At 35.7% G+C, this 20,339-nt stretch overlaps 1 protein-coding gene across 2 annotated transcripts; it reads left to right on the plus strand.

Annotated features, from left to right (window-relative positions):
• The first annotated feature begins 153 nt into the window (after nt 1-153).
• atg4c (autophagy related 4C, cysteine peptidase) lies at nt 154-20,134 on the plus strand. Of its 2 annotated transcripts, none has more exons than XM_038278366.1 (11): nt 154-355; nt 403-568; nt 2,482-2,565; nt 4,226-4,456; nt 6,967-7,306; nt 11,747-11,817; nt 12,598-12,779; nt 14,835-14,913; nt 15,715-15,791; nt 18,295-18,414; nt 18,758-20,134. In XM_038278366.1, exons 2-11 carry the CDS (start codon nt 493-495, stop codon nt 18,923-18,925), a joined length of 1,428 nt encoding a protein of 475 aa, XP_038134294.1. In that variant the 5' UTR covers nt 154-355; nt 403-492; the 3' UTR covers nt 18,926-20,134. The 2 variants fall into 2 exon arrangements, with proteins under 2 accessions (XP_038134294.1, XP_038134293.1); XM_038278365.1 differs by having other exon boundaries at nt 154-345; nt 442-568.
• The last annotated feature ends 205 nt before the right edge of the window (nt 20,135-20,339 follow it).

A 20,339-nucleotide genomic window follows, 5' to 3' on the forward strand; every position in this document is an offset into this window, starting at 1 on the left:
TTAACCGGATATGAGTCGGGTTTTGTTTTAAAAGAAATTTAAGAAAGAAATAAAACCATTTAGAAAAAAAAAAAGCGATTAAGCTCCGCGCGTTTGGGCTATCTTGGTATACAAATCAAACAAACCCCCGCCCTCTTCTCGACTGAAAAATCGCGAGATCACATGACTGCTCCACATTACTTCCTCAAAGCGTAAACATTAGTTACTCGCAGAAGAGCGTAAAGTTGTTCAGCAGGTTAAGAAGGCAGTGTTCCATGTGTTATGATACCATGCTATGTTTAAACTTGGAGAGAAATGGAGCGCGTCCGTGACGGGAAAACGGCATTGTATTGATGACGTGTTGAGGTAGCGATTCGTGCACTGCAAGCTGTCAATGTCTGTAGTTCTTCAAAGTAACGCGCTGTAGTGGCTAAATGTGTGAATATTTTCTCTTGCATTAAGGTCAGGGTGGTGTTGCTGTGTGGGAATGGGTGCTTTCTCTAGCTGCTTCAAATGGAGAGTAAAGGGAGCGACGAGGTGGAAAAACTGAAGACAAAGTTTATGTCAGTTTGGAACAACGTGAAGTACAGTAAGTGATTTGATGCTGACTGCCTCCCATTGTGAAGCACTATTTTATATAAAGCGTTTTCTTTATAAGTTACTGAATCTGAAGCTAACATAACTTCAAATTATACTAATCATTAGTTAATAAACATTGAGGCACCTTTGTGTTGCTGAGTCTGAGATTTGATTTTTAATAGCTTTAAACTTCCATTGAAGTATTACCTAAGATTTTCAATAAACCGAAAGTTTATATATTACATTTTTACTATATTAAATAAAGTGAATATTTTACTTAGGGCTGAAACAATTAATCAGATGAATCGATTACTGAAATAATTATCAACTAATTTAGTAATCAATTAATCGTTAACTGGAGTATAGAGACTGTAAAATTATATATATTTTATATACAAATTATATATATATATATATATATATATATATATATATATATATATATATATATATATATATATGTGTATATATATATATATATGTGTATATGTAGAAATTGTAAAAAAAAAAAAAAAACATACAAACATTTTGCATTTAAGATAAAAAATGTTTTTGTCAATCAATAAGCTCTACCCAGAGTTTTATTTTCACCTGGTTTAATTTCGTATAAAAAAAATCTTCTTTAAAGAACTTTTCGCTATCCGATTATTAATCAATGCATCGAAAAAAATAGACCCCACAGATTAATCGATTAGCAAAACAATCGTTAGTTGCAGCCCTAATTTTACCTCAAAATAACAGACTGAAAAATGTATAGTATGCTCTCAAATAGGTACCTTGACAACAATTTTTTTGGAGGTGATATTTAAAGTGATGTTTTCATCTGATGCTTTGGTTTAATTTTGATATATCAATAATAATAAAAAACACACAAAGAAAAATTTGTTTACTTTCCCATGTTCACAGCTTTTAAAATAATCATCAAGATAGAATAACTTTTTTTTTTTTTTTATCATTGTGTCACTGGAAATCCAACATTGATATCCTGTGTGATTTTTCTACATGGGACTCTTCAGAAATCAAACACAGCTGAAGGAAACTAAATATATCCTCCTAATGTTTAACCTTTTCTAGACCAGAATAAGTTTGAAAAAGTGCACAAAATACAGAAAACTATTGATCATCAAACAAACCCCCACTTGAAATCTAAAGAAACAGGTTCTGACATCTATTTGGGAGCAAAAAAAAAAAAGAGTTTAAATATTTGGTTGGTTTGTTGAACTGTTTGTGTTGTTGTGTTAAACCTCTTATGAATCAATACTTTGCAGAACCACTTGTTGCATGTACTAGTCTGTCTCTACCAACTTTGGATATTAAGAGTTATCCTGCCCAAATTTATTTGGAAAATAGCTTAAGATTGGTTAGACTGGATGGAGAAAGTCCCTCTTTACACATTTTCTGATTCTGCCAATAATTATCATAGTTTAGGTCTCAAATGGCTGCCCTTCAAAAGAAGGGTGATCACACTGGATTCTATTAAGGGGTCACAAATGTGACAAAATTTCTAAATGTTTCAAGTTATTATTTTTGAGAAGCATATGTAGCAAATAGTACAGGAAAGGGATAATTTCAGCTGGGCTTTTGTTGCAGCTTCACCATGAATGGAAGACATTTCATAAAAGAGGTACCTAAATATAACTCTGTGTGGCTGCTGCTGTTGAGTCACTGCTGACAATATATTTTTTCATCATATTGTTAAGATTGTTTGCTAAGGTTAATTGTAACTTTTCTTGCCCTGCTACTCTTCACATAAAACTCTATAATAAAGTTATTTTGGGGGTTCAAAGTCAGATGGAAAAACGGGTATCATGAGACTGAGCCACACAATAAAGGGCAGTTGAGTAAATACAATATTTTAGAGTCTTTTTCAGGGTAAGTCAACCGTGCTTTGATATGCTGTCCATGTATTTATTTTCTTTTTAGGTTGGGCTCTCAAATCCAAAACTTCATTCAGTAGAAACTCCCCAGTGTTTCTTTTGGGGAAGTGTTATCATTTTAAAGCAGAAGGTAAGATACACAATATCATCAAAGCGATATCATGATTTCTATGAGGTACAAACTAACAAATAAACTGCATTTCCTAACTTCAATTGAAACATAGCTTTAATCATAGAAAAAAAAGCCCTTAAACTAAATGTGAAAATTTGCAGGAAATGAATAAAAGTTCAGCTCCTCCCGGCCACTAGGTGGCGTATTTGTATTTGCCTGCGTTTGTTGCCAGGTTTTTCATTAAATCCCTGCCCAGAGGGAAAGTCGAAAAACTCAGCTCACTCAATAGCTGGACCAACGTTCATCTTTGTTTCACTTTTTTTCATTTTTTTTTTTAACCTTAAATCTAAAATTTGTGACACTAAGGAGAAGCCATTCCTCAGTTCTGTCAGAGAGCAACTAGGATCTGGCAAAATCTCATGTGACTTTAGCTACTAATCCTTTTTGGTGCAGAATCCATTCATGTAAAGTTTACCATCCTAACCAAAAGTAAACATTTATATATTTTGCAGCCTTTATGGTGCGTTCAGACCAGTGCGGTGTCCGCCGTGATTACTGCGATTCCCAGCAGACGTCAGTGCTGCGCTGTTTCCTGATATTAAGTTTTGCATAAAGTAACATGTCATTCCTGTGCTGGCATGAGATATAACAGTGGGCATGTTTACCTTATTTAGTGGCTTGATTAATTGTTTAATATTTAGTAAATCACCGGCCTCCTAGGCCTTTCTATTTGGACCCGCCGTTACCCCTTGACAACCCCATGTCATTCTGTCGGCATTTTACAATAAAAGCAAAGGTAGAAACTTAAAATCACAGACTAACGCTAAATTGTTCCTTTTGAGTCTTCTTCAGGAGGCCATAATTTTTTGGAAAAGCCCCAAAAGCTCTGGAAAAAAAAAAAGTCATCCAGGTTCATCCAGAGCTGCATCTGGAAAACGTTTGGAATCTGCAGGGCTTCCTTGTAAATCTACCCCCTCAGAAAGCACCATGCTGGGCAGGGTGCAGTGACAGACTGGGCTCTGTGCTGGAGGGGAAATGAGGAAGGGCGCTGCTTCTAGGACTAAATTGAAATGGCTTTTTTTTTTTTTTTATGGCCACCTAAAGACCTCTTCAGAGCATTCCTTATTTCTACCCTTTTTAACAATATTTTCTCTGTATTCCATTTATGTAAAAAAGCTTAACCTACAACCAGTCCCTGATTGGCTGCCGTGTCGCGGTTTCATAGAAAAGTTCAGCTCTTTCAACTTCGATCTTCCCTCCTCTCTCTCTAAGCGGTGCTGCTGTTTGATACCTCTGCTCTAGTAGCATGAGGTTAGAGCGGAGCAGTGGCAATCTCACTTCGTGGAGTTCATAGGGTTTGTATAGGGATTGTATTTATAGGTATTCTATGTGAATCTACCGAACTAGCCGTGTCACCACGTCCATACGGAAAGAATCATTAAAATTTATAGAACAATTATTTATATACTATAGATGTCTATTTAGTAACACTGATCATTTTATTCTCCAGCACTTTAGGCTTTCTGTTGATGTATTATTTTTGAAAAATTGTTTTTTGATGAAAAAGCTCTAGTTGTGACCTTTTGAATTTATTCTATTAAAAAGGAAGAGAATAAATGTAACAAGGTCTGCTTAAAACATAAAAACGATCTTTTTATGATTTTTTTTCTTCCCCCAGATGAAGACTGTCCCTCTAAAGACTGCCATGAAGGCTCTGATGAGGACTTTGTTATGGGGAACGTTGAGGCTTTCAGAAGGGACTTTGCATCTCGTGTATGGCTGACGTACCGGGAAGATTTCCCTCCACTGCCAGGCAGCACGCTGACCTCGGACTGTGGCTGGGGCTGCATGCTCAGGGCTGGACAGATGATGCTGGCCCAAGCTCTAGTTCTGCACTTGTTAGGCAGAGGTAAGCAGAGGAATTCAATTTTATCATTTTTTAAAGCAACACAATTTAGCTTGTATTGGTTGCTTTCACTGTTTTAGGTGATAAACTAGCGAATGTATGACATTATGACACAGTCACTGTAAAGATGTGATTTTTAAGCCATGTATTAGCATGCCTTTCTATTGTATAGTGGATCCCAAAGCTTTCTTGGGTGGGTCTTTGATTTAAAATTATGTCTTCTCAGCCCCTTCATATCAATCTTGACAGTTAAACAAAAAGTTCTACTACACTACAGTAAAATATAATGCGATAAAATAAACAAAATCTCACAGATAAACTCCTTTGAAGTGTAAATATTTCAAGTTTAGATTTTGTTTTACTATGTAACAAAATTGGTCATTTATTTAGTTAACTTCTGCAATGACACTAAGCCCCTCTAGGGGGAGCTCTCCCCCGACTTGGAAAGCACTCCTTTAGTAAATTAAATTTTACTTGTTTGACACCTCTGTTTTTTTTCTATTAAATAATATTTTTTTTTTTAATTAGGAAAGCACACTGATTGATGTCTACATTTACATTCTCATCTGTTTCAACCAACAGTTAATTTGATTAATTTTTGTGACACAAAAATAACCAAGAAGCTAAATTGTGTTCTTCAAAATATACAGAACAATGTGAAGCAACTGCCTGCTATTCATGTTTTCTGTAGTGTAAACAGAAACAGGACTTGTTATAGTAGTGTCAACCTCATACTGAAAGCTGGAGCTAGGATAAACACATTTCACCTCTTAAAGCTAATTTTTAGGCCCCATTGTTTTTAGTTGAGGTAGAATACATTAGGTGTTTTTGTAAACTACCTGAAGGGTTAAGCAAATTGCAATTTTAGCCCTTACAGGATGACCTATTTTTATAGGCACCATAATTAAGTCTTTAAATTTAAGTGAGAGAGTTGGAATAGAAAACTCTGAATCTCTTTGTAAAATGTCTTTGCAAATAACACTTTGATGCATTTACATTTTTACACTATAGTGAAAAATAAAAACTCTTTCTGCAGGCCATTTACCATTTGTATAATAACTTTTTATATACTTTGTTTTTAAAATAAATGTTTCTATTGTTTTTTCCATTTTTGCATGCTTCCTACTCATCATACTAAATTTCCTTATCAGTTAAAGATGAGCAGATTGAAAGCAAAATTAGGTTTTACTCCAAACCAACTTTCAGTTGGTTTGGAGTAAAACTTTTAGTTCAAAGTTTTATAGCTGATAGCACCACAATTTACAATGAAAAATAATCAATAATGAAATAATAAAGGCACTCTGATTCAACCTGAACTACCAGAAACAATTTGACCACAAACCTATTTTAACCTGCATATTAAGGCATGGTTGTTTACATTTTATATATCACAGAGCTGCTGTTATAAGCTTCTCCAAGGAATATTCTGTGTCTCAAAGGGATAATTTAACCCATCTAAAAATTGGGTGTCAATGAATATAGAAATTGAATAGCGGGATAAAGGGTGAAAGGGATTTAATCCTAGTTCATGTTAAATCAGTCTAACTGGGAAACCACTTGTGTAAAATACTTTGTCCACATGATTTCTTAAGTCTCAGGCTAATGGGGTAATTTAAAAACTTTTTCAAGATCGTCAAAAATCTGTCACCAGTGAAATATTTCCCTATAAAGACACAAAAGTCCACTTTAGGAAATTTATGGATTAATTTTGAATTTGATTCACTTTGAAACAAGGTCATTTTCTTACTGCTTTTGACTTTATTCTAGGTTTATTTTTTATTACTTTGGCTTCTTCCATCCACTCTGCCTCCAGAGTCCGTTCCCACCCTGTTTGTAAGGCTAAGATAGTGTAAAAATGAAATACACACTCAAACTGATAATTGAGCCAAGTTATGGCTGTTTCTGAAATGAACTGAATTAAGACCCGTATGAGTTTGTATTTAAAACCCTCTAAAACTGAGGTTAGTAGTGTGTAATGATTAGGTTTATTGGTGCCTGTAGAATGAATATTTATGACTATGAAATTAGAACAAATGCTTAAATGGAAATGAAAGTGAGATTTCCCTCTATTTTTGATCCATCTAATCCATGCTGTCATGTTAAGATGTTTTTTGTTTTTCCCACTAATGTGAGGTTTAGGTGTAGCTCCTCTAAATGCCAGCTTTTATACTGCCTGCCTGCTTTATCAGTTAGGATCATGAAAGTTTTACCCCCAGACTATTTTTACTGTATAAAGATGGGACTCTATAATAAAAAATATACCCACCGTTTAAAGTGCATTTATTTAAGGTGCAGGTTAGTATTTTTCCTTTTTTTTTTTTTTTTTTACATAATAAAATTAAACTGATAAGGCTTAGTATAGATTTTTGGCAAAACAAAATGCAATTTGTATTTTTAAAAATAATATGAGCGCCTCCGGTATTTTCCTTCTTTTTACTTGAACTAATTATTTTAACCCAGTAACCAGCTACCTTTTGGAGTCATCTGACCCAACCCTATATATTTTTCTGCAGACTGGACTTGGTCGGAGGCGCTGACACTGCAGCCTTTAGATGCAGAGACACGCACCACCACAGCTGCCAAGCGTCTCGTCGCCACCCTGGAGGCTTCACTGCAAGGGACTCCAAAGAGTTCTGAGAGCGGACCCACTTTTGTGCCTCAAGCCCAGGCATCTGGATCGGCAGAGGAAGCAGATGCACATTTAAAGGAGATGTACCACCGAAACCTGGTGTCCTGGTTTGGGGAGGGCTCCTCAGCTCCGCTGGGGCTGCACAGACTGGTTCACTTAGGATTGACGATGGGAAAACAGGCAGGGGACTGGTACGGTCCGGCTGTGGTGGCACACATCTTTAAGTAAGGATTCAATAAATTCGATCGTGATTAAGCAGTTATTTTATTTCAGTAACAAAATCTACAAAGTCAAACACATTATACAGACATATTTCACCCTTTATGATATTTCAAACCCTTTATATTATCTGGTAAAAGCTGATAAAAATGACATTAAGATGATAATATTACATTATACCAATAAAAAGCGTTTGTGTTTTTTAAATTAATGTTGAATACTTGCCTAAAAGTTTAAATTTTTTTTGCTTTATATTACTAGATGTAAATCTTTTCGTTATTTATGTTTTAGACAAAGAAGCCTCAATTTAAAACATATTTTCTAGAATTTCTTTCTCCCCAATATTTGTTTGTATTGGTATTTTAACCAGTACTATAAGTGACGTATTTGGGCATCTTTAAAGTACTCCTTAAAATTTAAAAGAACTATTCCTACTATTTCTTTTTGGAAGTTGTAATGTAGTATACATTATTCTTGGTTGTTTTTCTTCCCATAAAATAAATCTCGATATAAATTTATCCCAATTTACAGAACTGGTTTTGAAGAATATTTACTGGGAAGGACAAAATTAAATCCAACAAATATGGTGGTATTTTCACTGTTATACTTATTCTTTAAGTTTAATCCGTAAAGGATAGGTCCACCTTTTTTCAATGTCTGTCAGCATATTAACTTCTATGCATTCATAATTGTTTTGGTATAATTTTCTTTTTTTTGTTTTCATATATTCACTCCGAACTAATTAAGGAATTTTGATTCCCACTTTTTTACCATTCCTTCCGATCTTCATTTGTTTATATTTATTTTATAGTCAGAACACAGAACAAATCTTTCATATTGGAAAGCATAATTCAAATTCAAACACTGTACGAAGCACAGGCTATAATTTTCTATAAGTAGCTTTTAAATGGCTTCCATTTTAGAAGTGCAAAAATGTTCTATTTTAACATTCATACAGTTTAATTGACTTTTGATTAAATGTTGTAAAAATCTTGAGTTTTCTCCAGCAATATGATGCATGGCATAAGAGTATAAAACCATTTTTTAAATTTAAATATTTCAATTGAAACCTAAAATAAAAAAATGCATTTTATAAATCTAACTGTTGAATAATATTTTCATTAGAAAATAAAATCAAGACTTAAGAGAGACCGTTACATCAGCCGGCTGATATTTTTGATTAGCATTTTCTTTTCTTGTATCGGTATCGGCTGATTGTGTGCATGTGTTCACCGATTCAGTAGTGCATTTAGAAGTCGTACCTTGAAATCAAGTAAGACACATTCTTTGGCATTCCTTTCATTTGCTGTTGATTGTCAGTTATCTCTGCCAAGGAGGTTATGATTTTAGGAGAATCTGTCTGTCTACAGAATAACAAAAGTTATGGACGTATTTTAATGATTTTTTCAGAGATGTTCGTCATGCCAAGGAACAATTTTGGTGATGATCCACATTATATTCTAGATACAGGAATGTTTTAAAATATTCTCTAATATTGTGAAATAGGGATATTTGGTAGAACAAGCAGTACCCATCTTAACCAGAGGGTGGCAGCAGTGAGTATTGACAGCCTCTGCATCAGATTCAAGAAGTCCTGGCGTACTTTACTAAAGACAAAAGCCAGAAAAAGACCAGGAAAAGGGAATATTGTAGCCTGACGTAGTCCGACTCAATTCTAGTCAGAATATGAGTCTGATACTGCTCCATAGAGCTGTGATTATGGGGCGTGTTTTGAACGAACCAGGAAAAAAAATGCCTCTGCACTCAATTGGATAGACCTACAACCAATAAGAGCAACGGAGTGCGTGACAGTGTTGTGCCTGAACGCGTTCATTGAACGAAAGTTCATGAACTCGTTCATATTTTGGGCGAACGTGAACTGAACGTACTGCATTATTGCCTGATGAACGTTTTTGTGAACTCGTTCATTCTGGCGTCTGTGAACGACACGCTCTATCAGTTCAACTCCGTTCAATAGGTTGCCAGATTTCTATAAAGCCCTCCAGGCGAAACCCCGGCTAAATCACACCGTAAACAGGCCTTAATATGTAGCGGGAAAAACACCCAATCTGGCAACAGCAGCTTTCAGCGTCGTAGCCTACAACCGCGTGCGTCATCAAAACAAAATGCAGCGTTGAAGCCATAGCAGCATGTAGGCTACCGTGGAGGCGACAAAGCAGCAGTATGATCACTTAAAACAGGTTTATGACCAGGTGGTCGGTGAGCTTTCAGTAAAAAAATCCGCACTTCAGTAACCTTAAATTCCTACCTCAGCCTGGTCCCTCAGTTTGTGTTAGTAAAATCTTCTTGAGTGGAGGTCTTCAACAGGGGATCCGCGACCCCTAGGGGGTCTACGGAGGTACTGCATGAGGGTCTGCATGGTTAGTTGATATTTTTATATTCCCCCCCCCTGCATTTTTTTCCCCCACTAATTGAAATGTCTTAAAATACACATTAACATGAAATCAACACACTGTAGTAAACAGATAAATGGAGGCAGAAGATGTCTTTCAGTCATCAATGCTCACATTCAGCGACACACAGGAGCTCTTTCAAGCTGGGCACCGTTTCCTTCACAACACCTGTCCCATCAACCAGGAATCAGAATCAGAAAAACTTTAATAATCCCAGGGAGAAATTAATTTCTTTACATTACTCCATCTGTAATAGAGTGACTATAGGACACAATTTCATACAATATATATAAATAGGGGGTCCCTGCTCCATCTCGCCATCAGTTTGGGGGTCCTTGGTCTGGAAAAGAAGACCCCTGTTCTTGAGGGTTTTACTATCCATGTAACTTGTTTGTTAAACCTGCCTGGTATAATTTTCCAGTATTCCTTTTTAGTATGTATTGAAATGGAATTTCAAATGGAAAAAATTATAAAAAAAAAAAAAAAAACATTTGCACCTTAAAGACTACTTTCCTATTTTTCTTTTAATAATTACTCATAAAAAAGACCATTCAAGCAGCACATTTTTCCTGATGTTTTTGAGAATATACTGTAGGGGTGAAAGCTGCAGCTGCTACTAGTGTGAAGTGAATGGACAGCAACAAAGCGTTAAAGCAACAATGGGGAAATGCTGTCCCCTCAATGCTAATGTAAACCCTGGTTGGATAAGGATTCAAAACTGGATATGAAGATGAAATCTGACGCACAGTTTCAGAGTTACAACTGATAAAATAATTGCTGTCTGTGGTTCTACAGTAGGCTATGGTGTAATTGAGCAATATATGAAAAAAAAAAAAAAGAACTATGAACTAGTTCGTTTTTTGGAATTGTGAACTATGAACTGAACTAGTTCATTTTAAAATGTGTGAACTGAACTTTGAACTAGTTCACGTAGAAAGAGAACTTTCCCAACACTGGTGCGTGACGTATCTTAAGCGAGGCATAGTTGTTGTCCACAAAAATCAAAGCGTGCAGTTTCACGCCTAGAATAAGAAGATGAGACTTGATCGCGTTTCTCTGTTCCTCTTTTAAAATTAATTTGCTGTCGATATCTTCTAGAACAGACCTAATATCAGAATCTACTCACCCAAACTCTCCAGCGGCAGCCATTGTTGTTGTCACCCAAGCGCGCTTTGGTCACGTGGTTGATAAAGTTACTCTTGATCATCTGTCCATCATCGTATAAAGCCCGCCCTGACAATTTGATTGGATCGCCTGACAGTGGGCTTTAATACTCGCGCTACTATGGAGCAGAGCCAGACCGAACTTCCCCGACCTCAAACCTTGTGGGCGGGACTAAGTTCGGACTGGCACCCAGGCTAGGAATATTGCTCTGTTTTTTGTTTTTTTGCTTTGTTGTTGTTTTTTTTTTTTTTTTTTTTGCTTTGTTTTTTTTTTTTTTTAAGCAGGATCAAGTGAAAACATATGAGCAGGTTTTTTTTGGAAATTGTTTACCAGAGGTCAACCTCATGCCAAGGAAAAAGTCATTTAAATTTTGTACATTGGTACTGCCAGATTGTGATTAGCGATAGGTGTAGATCACTATTTTGGGCAAAATTTGCTGCCTGGTGGAAATTTGTGTTCTCTGAATGCTTTTCTAGCATCAAGTGTTATGTGATAATAAATATTTATATTTGTTTAAATTGAGACTTATGTAACATTTGTTATAATTGTCATTTTCAATCATGTAAGTGGAGGAATAAAATATGATACTGGTCATAAAAAAAAAAAAAAAACATTAGCATTTGATCTTAACCAATATACATTTGTCCGACAACAAATCCGGCTCCTTTTTTTTTTACGTTTCATAAATCCAGAACCAGGTGTATTGTTTTCAAAAATGTATCAAAATCTTCCCAAATCCAAATTAATATTCCCTTTTCTTTAAGTTAAACGTATGTTATAGCATAACCTTTTAAACAAGCCTTTTTACCTGCAGTTTCTCTTGTTTCTTACTCTGTTCTTTCTCCTTTTCCTGTCTTTTTGTTTTAGGAAAGCTGTCAAGGAAGCAACGGACCCTGGCTTGGCGGGTATAACTGCCTACGTTTCCCAGGACTGCACAGGTATAAAAGATGATCCTGCTGTTGATTGTGCAGGAAACTGGGCATGACGCCCAAGTCGCCTGCTCTTTTATGCCTCCATCCTTCTCCTTCTGTAAGCCTCCAGAAGCTAAAAGCGGGGGACAGGAGTCTGTGTCTGTTCCCAAAAACAATCACATCCATTTCAGATCTATAACATGCCGTCCAGACCTCCTCCTAACCTCGATATCTCATCCCATGATTTATGTTTGTCTTTTCAATAGCAGAAGAGGGCAGTTTGTTGGCGTGTCTGTAGCTTCTAGTGTAAGTGTGTATAGTTAATCGCACTGGGGAAAAATTAAAGTTTTTTCATTCATTTAAGTCAGTCAGCATTTATAAATTGGTTATACTATTTAATAACTGTAAGAAAATGCTTCAGTAAAAAGGGCATTTCAGGATTTTCTTTTTGTTTTTACCTTTATAAATGATCCAATCCAACTTTACTTATATGGCACTTTAAAACAGACAACAGGATCAGAGCGCTGCACATAAGAAGGAATTCTAACACCATTCAACGCACTGGAATTAATACAAGCAATATGCTAAAAAAGGAAATAAAAAACAAAAAATAAAGGAGGAAATATAAAATCAACCAACAGCAACATCCTTTGAGTATTAAACACCAGAGACTGCCTGGGGGAATATGCAGCGGCAAATCATTCCAGAATGTGTGTATTAATTAAATTAATACACATGTTTCTATTGTTTAAGGATGATACACGTTTTATCACTACACAGCGACTAATTTTTTTTTTTTCTGTCTAGTGTACAGTTTTGATGTCATGGACTGCCACAAAGCACCAAGAGCAGGAGAAACCTCTGACGCGACACCAGAGAAGCCTCCACCATCACTGCCCACACTGCCGGAGGACCGGGCCGTCATCATCCTCGTCCCTGTGAGGCTGGGTGGAGAAAGGACAAACCCAGAATATTTTGACTTTGTAAAGGTGAGACATACTTTTGTTTCTGTACTTTATTTTGATTTGGGATTTTTTTTCAAGATCCCTGAGACTTCTCAAGTTAAATACAATAATAATAATAATGATAATGTATTTTATGTATAAAACCCTTTGCATTTGATCATTAGATTGTATGTTTTTTATAATTTTGTTTTATTTCATTGATGACAAACCACTGTGGCTGATATTGAATCTCCTGTTTGTACAGCTCTGACCATTTGACACCATTTCAGGACAATTTTAAGTTGCCACCTTTAGCATAATATAGTGTTATAGCGGTTTGTTTGGAGGATGAGCCGATGTTTTCCAATATAATGCTGCAGCTCGGTTTGCATGTGTGCGGTTGAAGTGATGTGATATCTGCTTTTCTAACACAGTGGTATATATGGATATGAGACAAAAACACAACTGCATTGTGATTTTACCAGTTCATTATAAAAATGTATGTCATTCTTAAATTTTTAGAGATGACAAAGATTTTTTTCAGTTTGCTTCAATCTAATGGGATTGTTAATTGCTTTATGTTTTACTATGGATGAGTGTATCGTTACTCCACTAATTAGTAGCAGAGGTGATCTAACAGCTCATCAATGTGAAACAGGACTTTTTTTTTTTTTACTAAATAAATGTATCATAGGGAGCAAATCCTGAGAAACTGGAGGCAGTGGAGTTGGCAAGACTTAAAACTAAAATCAGAAAAAAGATAATTTTGATTAAATGTTAACTGCATTCAACATCCAAATCACAGGTCTGAAAGGAATAACAATTGCAAATTACAAAAAGGAAAAAAAAGACAAATTCTGTCATTTTTTACTTGAACATTATCCGAAATTTGAATATTTCCATCGTTTTCTGAAGAATGTGTTATAAAAAAAAAAAAAAAAATTCTTCCCCAATACTTGCATAGAAAAAAAAAAGGTGCAAAGCTCTTAGATTACAGTACAGTACGTTAATGCAATGAAACTTTCCTTTTCAGACTCTGGTTCAAAGTCTATTCTCCCTCTTTAGAACCCATATACTTTCTGACCGAATGATAAGGGATCTTAGTTTTTATTTTATTAGCAACTATGATTGTGATCTGTTAAGATTTCAAGTTTTTAATTGGTTTCTGTAACGTCATACTATCTGTTATTTTAAACCTTTTAAATCTCGTAAGAATCTACACGCTGAACTTTAATCCAAACTTTTAAGAAAAGCTTCAAACTTTTTGAAATCAAAAATGTTCCACTGATTGATAGAAGCAAGTTGAATGTTTAAAAAGATGAGCTGATGTATTCTTTAGTAGGCTAATGAACAATGTCTTTCAAAATTCTGTTTTAAATACATCCTCTAAAGCCTTTTGGGCTTTCTGTGACTCTGATGTCAAAATTAGTTAACTTGGAGTCTAGTTCACTTGGGAACAACTTCAAAATAGAAAAAGAAGTGTTGTTGCTTGCATCAGTTGTTAGCTCTTAGGTGCATTTATTCAGCAGAAATAACAATGATAAAAGTTATTTATATTTAATCATATTAATTTTGGACTCTTAATATATTAAGTTTCTATTATTAGTCTGATCCAGTCCAACTGAAGAGAAGCTATTTGTTGTTAGCTGCCAACCCACAGGTTGTTTTATAAATTTAGTTTCTGTTGTTCAAGTAAAAGATGATGCAGGAGCTTATCTTATCCACGGCTGCATCGTGTAGCAGTGGGTAGTGCTGCTGCCTTGCAGTAAGAGGGTTCTGGGTTCGATTCCAGGCCCGGGATCTTTCTGCATGGAGTTTGCATGTCCTCCTGTAGGCTTCCTCCTACAGTCCAAACACTTGACTTAATTAGCTTCTCTAAATTGTACTTGGGTATGAGTGTGTGTGCATGGTTGTGTGTATTTGTGTTTCTCTGTGTTACCCTGTGACAGACTGGCGATATGTCCAGGGTGTGCAACCTGTCCACCGCAACCCTGACAAGGATTAAGCAGAAGAAAATGGATGGATACTTGCCTTTTATTACGTAAAAAAACAAACAATGTCATTTCAGCTCTGACACACTTTGTGTTTCTCTGCTTATAGAGCATACTGAGTCTGGAGTACTGCATAGGAATCATTGGTGGGAAGCCCAAGCAGGCCTGCTACTTTGTTGGATTTCAAGGTTAGTACCAGTATAATGGAAAACCAAGGAATACTTATTCCTATAGAGGTTGGTGTGAATAACAATTTATTTTTTGCATAATATACCCTTTGTATGTGTAGAGACAAAGTAAGTTAATGAATTCATGTTTGTATGAGGAAAACGAAGAGGAGTGGAGATGAAACCGAGTGAAGCGGCGCTTACTTTATTCTCTCTGACCCATCAAAACCTCGTCCATTTATCACAAGTAAACCTCCCAAGTTGTAAACCATAATTGATTTCCATAGGCGGCATGCATTAAATTTCATCCGGGGCGCCCAAAGTGAGCCACTCTTCATCACCTTCAGCAGCTAGGAGAAACCTTCAGTTGTACATCTTGGCAGTCAATATTTACGCATTTACATTTTACCCATATGAAATACAGCGTTGGATGATGTCTAAATGACAAGCAATACATTCTCCCTGCCAGGGCTCAGCTCAGCACTGCATTCATCATATGCAAAACGGTCGAATATAATTGCGTGTTTGTAAAAGTAATTCGCCCACACAAAAATTAAACGACAACCTCTTTTCTCGAGGGTATAAAAAATGTGCTTGTACAAACTCATCTGATTATGCAGAATTTAATCCACCCTGGTGGATATTAAAAAGCAACAACCTTCTTGAAAGCATATTTAGCTCACACAACCCCAACAGTAGGTCCGGCGGGTGACTTTGAGCTGCTCTGCATAGATATTGAGAAAAGGCCTGTTTTTTTTTTCTCTCCTTCTCTTTAATAATCTGATGTTTTTGAATAACTTGTCTTTTGTTTTGTCCTTGCAGATGACAGCTTGATTTACATGGACCCTCATTACTGTCAGTCTTTTGTGAATGTCAGCACCAGCGATTTCCCTCTCCAGGTAACGTAAAATTACACAGTTGAGCTGACTTAGGGATCCAGTAAATGTGGGTTTAATAGTTTCTGTTAGCACTTAAGGGTGTGAATATTAAAGCAGCGCTCAGTCCAATCATAGTCTGTATTTCCTGATTTATTTGCTGCTCAGACAAGCAAAGCTGCCACCTTAGAGAAATACTGCAAACGCATTCGCTAGCAGACTTAATATCTCAAGATATATAAGCACTGTACCGATGTATCCCTATAAATTCAAAGCATTACAAATCGAACCTTTCTTTTATTTTATTTGAAGAAAGGGGACTCATGTTACAGATTTATCAAGGTATGAAACAATTATTTGGATTAATAGATTATTGAAATGATAATCCATTAATTTAGAAATCGATTAATTGTTAATGGGAGTATAGATGCTGAGTTTGAATTCAGCAGCTTCATCCTGGCTGATTATATAATAGCACGGCGCCAAGATCTGTTCTGATTGGAAGACTCCTCGTTATGTGGCAGACAAATTGATCCTTCTTTGTACCCGTTTTGAAGGACGGGTCCGGTGTATATCCTACGTAGCCTTGGGTATTCCGTGATTCATTGCGAGTCCAAGCAAGCTGGCTGCTCTGTGCTCTTAGGAAAAAGAGAAATGTTGACAAAAAATTATGAATATTGTTAGTGCAGTTTAATAAAATACAAGTATGTGAATAGTTCAGTCTGAAATTAATGAAAATAGTTGTTTTAAATGGTTATTGAGTCAAATGTTTTGGATAATGTTTGGTTTATTGAAATGTTTTTATTTTTCACTGTGTGAATGGGTTTGGCTGACATTTAAGGACCGATTCTAATATATCTGCTGTGTAGAGGCCTATAAATCTGATGTTAGTGACGACGGTACTGCTGTTAAAGCTCCTCAAAAATTTATTTAGCATCCAAAACAGTAGTGAGAAGTTGCATCCTTCTTTGTCTGCTTTATTTGTCAACTGTCAGCCGGAGAAGGCTGGACCTGTTTGAATCCATAGCCGAACTCTTCCCTACTCCTTGTTTTCATGGACCTGGAAGGATCCAATCTAGATAGACCAGGTCCTTGGAGGATCCAGCCTCTGAATTCGAACACACACACTGACTCCAAAGCATGCTGACAGAGCAATTTACTTAGAGCAGTAATTATACCCCAAAAAAAGAAATCTACAAATGTTTTGCAATTGAGATAAAAAAAAAAATAAAAAAAAAATTCATCTGTTTTAGTTTCACCTGGTTTAATTCTATAAAAAAACTTCTTTAATGGACCTTTTGCTATTTGATTATTAACAAAAAAAACAATCGATTAGTCGGAACCCCAGACTTATCAGACCCAGAGCGATACATTTAAAGTGTTTATTTCTGCTGATTATGGCTTTAGCTTATAAGATGCAGAACCATCAGAAAAGTTTTTATATTGTTTAAAATAATTTAAAAGGTTTCTTTGAAGAGAAATGGTGGCCTTCTGAAATGATATCCAGTAGCAGCTTGACAAAAGCTACTGCTATACTCATCCTGGCATGGAGATGATGAGTTTGTGGCTCCACTGAGGTGTTCAGACAACTTAGGATGTTTTAACTTTGGCCTTCTGCTCTTCTACATTGTTTGGCCTGTTGCTGATCATCTTCAGCTAACAACGCTCCAAAGACTCTCTAAGACAATCTTCCAGACTATAAATCTCTAAAACCAGTATACCAACAGACTTTCCATACCATCATTGACTGGAAACTAGACAGTGTACACTTAAGGAAATTAGTGCCTCTCCACTTTCCTCCAGACTGGAGGGCATCGGTTCCCTCAATAAAATGCAAAACCAAAGTCTAACTTAAAAGATGACTTTGGAGCACTTCTGAAAATCTATTCCTCTTTCTACTTGGCTAATGTGAGATTGATCTAACCTTGTCATTAGATCAGGATTGGCTTAACTCGAGTGATGTGGGAGTTGTAGCCCATTTCCTGTGTGTAATATCTCTGAAGCACTGACTTTCGCTGTGGTTCATTCCATCTAAATTTCCTTATTATCTTCAATTCTTACTCTTAGGGATGCAGTGGTTATGCCTGTTGCCTATTCTTTTTTACCACACCTTTTGCTGCTGAGCAGCCAGCTCCTTTAGTGGATTCCTTTTGTGGGACTAATACCACTTCAGTTGTTTTTCCCATGTTTATATTGACCATACAATGTTTGCTTTTTCATTTTCCTTTATTGTTTCATTCATATTCTGCGATGTTGGATGTTTTTTTTTAATAAGTATTGAGCTATAATCATAAAATGGTGCATAAATAAATATGAAATATATCCCTCTGGGAGAATGATTTACTATTCAGTGAAATTCCATTCAGTAAATATTGGTTGAATAGTGGAAGAACTAAGAATAAATGATAAAAATTGCCTTTTACTTATTGTTAACTTTGTACTAGAGTAAATAATTGCTGTTTCATGTTGATGAGTATCCCAGGACTTAAATATATATTGTTATTTATTGTTTTTGTTTTATTTTCAGTCCTTTCATTGCCCCTCTCCAAAAAAGATTCCTTTCAGCAAACTGGATCCCAGCTGCACTATTGGTTTCTACTCTAGAAGTTCTCAAGAATATGAGAGAATCAAGGTGGAGCTGTCCAAGGTAAGGACCTGAAAACCTATATATCATTTAACGGTTGAAGGGATTCTCTTGCTAATTTTCCAGGTTTGGTTTATTTTGAATCACCTATACAGTAATTTCCCCATGTGGCACATATTTGTTCAGCCTCGCATTATTTGACCAGTAGGTGGCAGCATTTAGCCACGGATCTAACTTAACTGTTATCCGGTCAATACAGCTGTTTTCAAAGCACCCTCTCTACTTATGTCTCTCAGTTTGACCTTAACCTACACATTTTTTCTATGCAATGGATACAATTAAAATTTAGAATTCATCCTAAAAACTGAAACTATATCTAAAAGTTGTTTCCCTGTTTTTGTCCCAGTTGCTGCAGCCCTCACTGAAGGAGAAATACCCAGCGTTCACTTTCGTGGAAGGTCGCAGCGCAGATTACGACCTGTCGGCCGGCCTGAACACGGAGAGGCGGGAATGGCCTTTCATTCGGGACACGCGCAGAACCGTCACCACAGCTGGAGACTTTGTGCTGCTTTGAAAGCCCGGTTTGATGGTTCAACGAATCTTCTCTCATAACGATTCTAATTGCTTAAATTCATGGCATCATGCAGTGCATTCATGACAGTGTTAGGATTCAGTAGTTTACTGACTCAGTTTTCACATCCCAGAAACATTAATCCTAAACAAAACAGATTTGGTCTGGCAATAAGAGCACTGGATTATTTGTGGAAAGTTATTTAACATTATGTGTTGATCTACTGAATCTAAATTCATAATATTAAGTATCTATTTTGTCGTCAACATATTCATGGGGGCTCAGAAAATTAACTCTACAGTTCATTATTATTATATAAATATGTTTTTCTTGTTGTTATAAATGAGACCCAATATGTTTATTTTGTTATTTGTTTTTGATGAAGGGTACTTTTAAAGAGATATTTGTATAAATATCACTAGGTCACAAACTTTCAAAACCAACAGTTTTACACAGTAGTGCCAGAAATAAGGGCTACAACATATATTTTTTAGACTTTCTATGATAAGCATCACTTCTATAAATAGTAAATCATAATGTACTAAACTAAAACAGTGGCACAGCTTGACTTGACGTCCTTAATTTGTTTTAATTTAACAAACAAAAACACTAAATTGTATCCAATGGCACTATCTTATTGGTCAAAGTCTAATGTGTGTTTGGTTGCAGACTATTTTTTTTTTTTTTTAAGAAAAATGTTCCAAAAGTTAAAACTTCCAATGAGAGTGAATAACCTGTACTCAGATTACAATATGGCCGCCTTACATTTAAAGCTCATACATTGCAATAGTGAAAAAAAATGGTTAACTAAGATGTGAATCTCATTAATAATTTTAAACTCAAAGCTTTGTAAAGTATGAAAAAAAAAACTTATTAGTATCTGATAATGCCATTACAAATTAATATGATGGCTAAGAAAAACACCTGATTTTAACACTGAAAATTTGAATATTTCAGGTTTATTAAACATGATTGTTGGGTTTGGTTTCATAACTTAATCCAATTTTCCAAACGGGCCAGGGCAATAACTGCTTAAATAACGTTTTTGTTATCATCTAGCAATAAACGCATAAAATATGCTTTATCGTGATCATTTTTCTAAGATGGCTTATTTGTGAAACCGACCCAGGCTTTAGAAACCACTGATCTAGATCACTGACCATATATTTTGCCTTAGATCAACTCCTTAAACATTACAGTTTTCCTTGTCTGAAGTAAAAAAGTTTTCTGCCCCTCATTTAAATGTTTAAATCCATGGCAGCCATGTTGGAGTTTTGCCTTTAGGATGTTTGGAATGTTTTCTACATCGCACTTAAAGATATAAACTTCTCATTAAAAATTACTTGTTGTGACATAATACAAAAATATTGCATTTAGCGCCACTGGTTTACATTCAGTACGAATTGTTTTTCAATTT

The sequence above is a fragment of the Cyprinodon tularosa genome, unplaced genomic scaffold (assembly GCF_016077235.1).
Source record: "Cyprinodon tularosa strain WSP-4 unplaced genomic scaffold, ASM1607723v1 ctg140, whole genome shotgun sequence".
In the NCBI taxonomy this organism is placed as follows: Eukaryota; Metazoa; Chordata; class Actinopteri; order Cyprinodontiformes; family Cyprinodontidae; genus Cyprinodon; species Cyprinodon tularosa.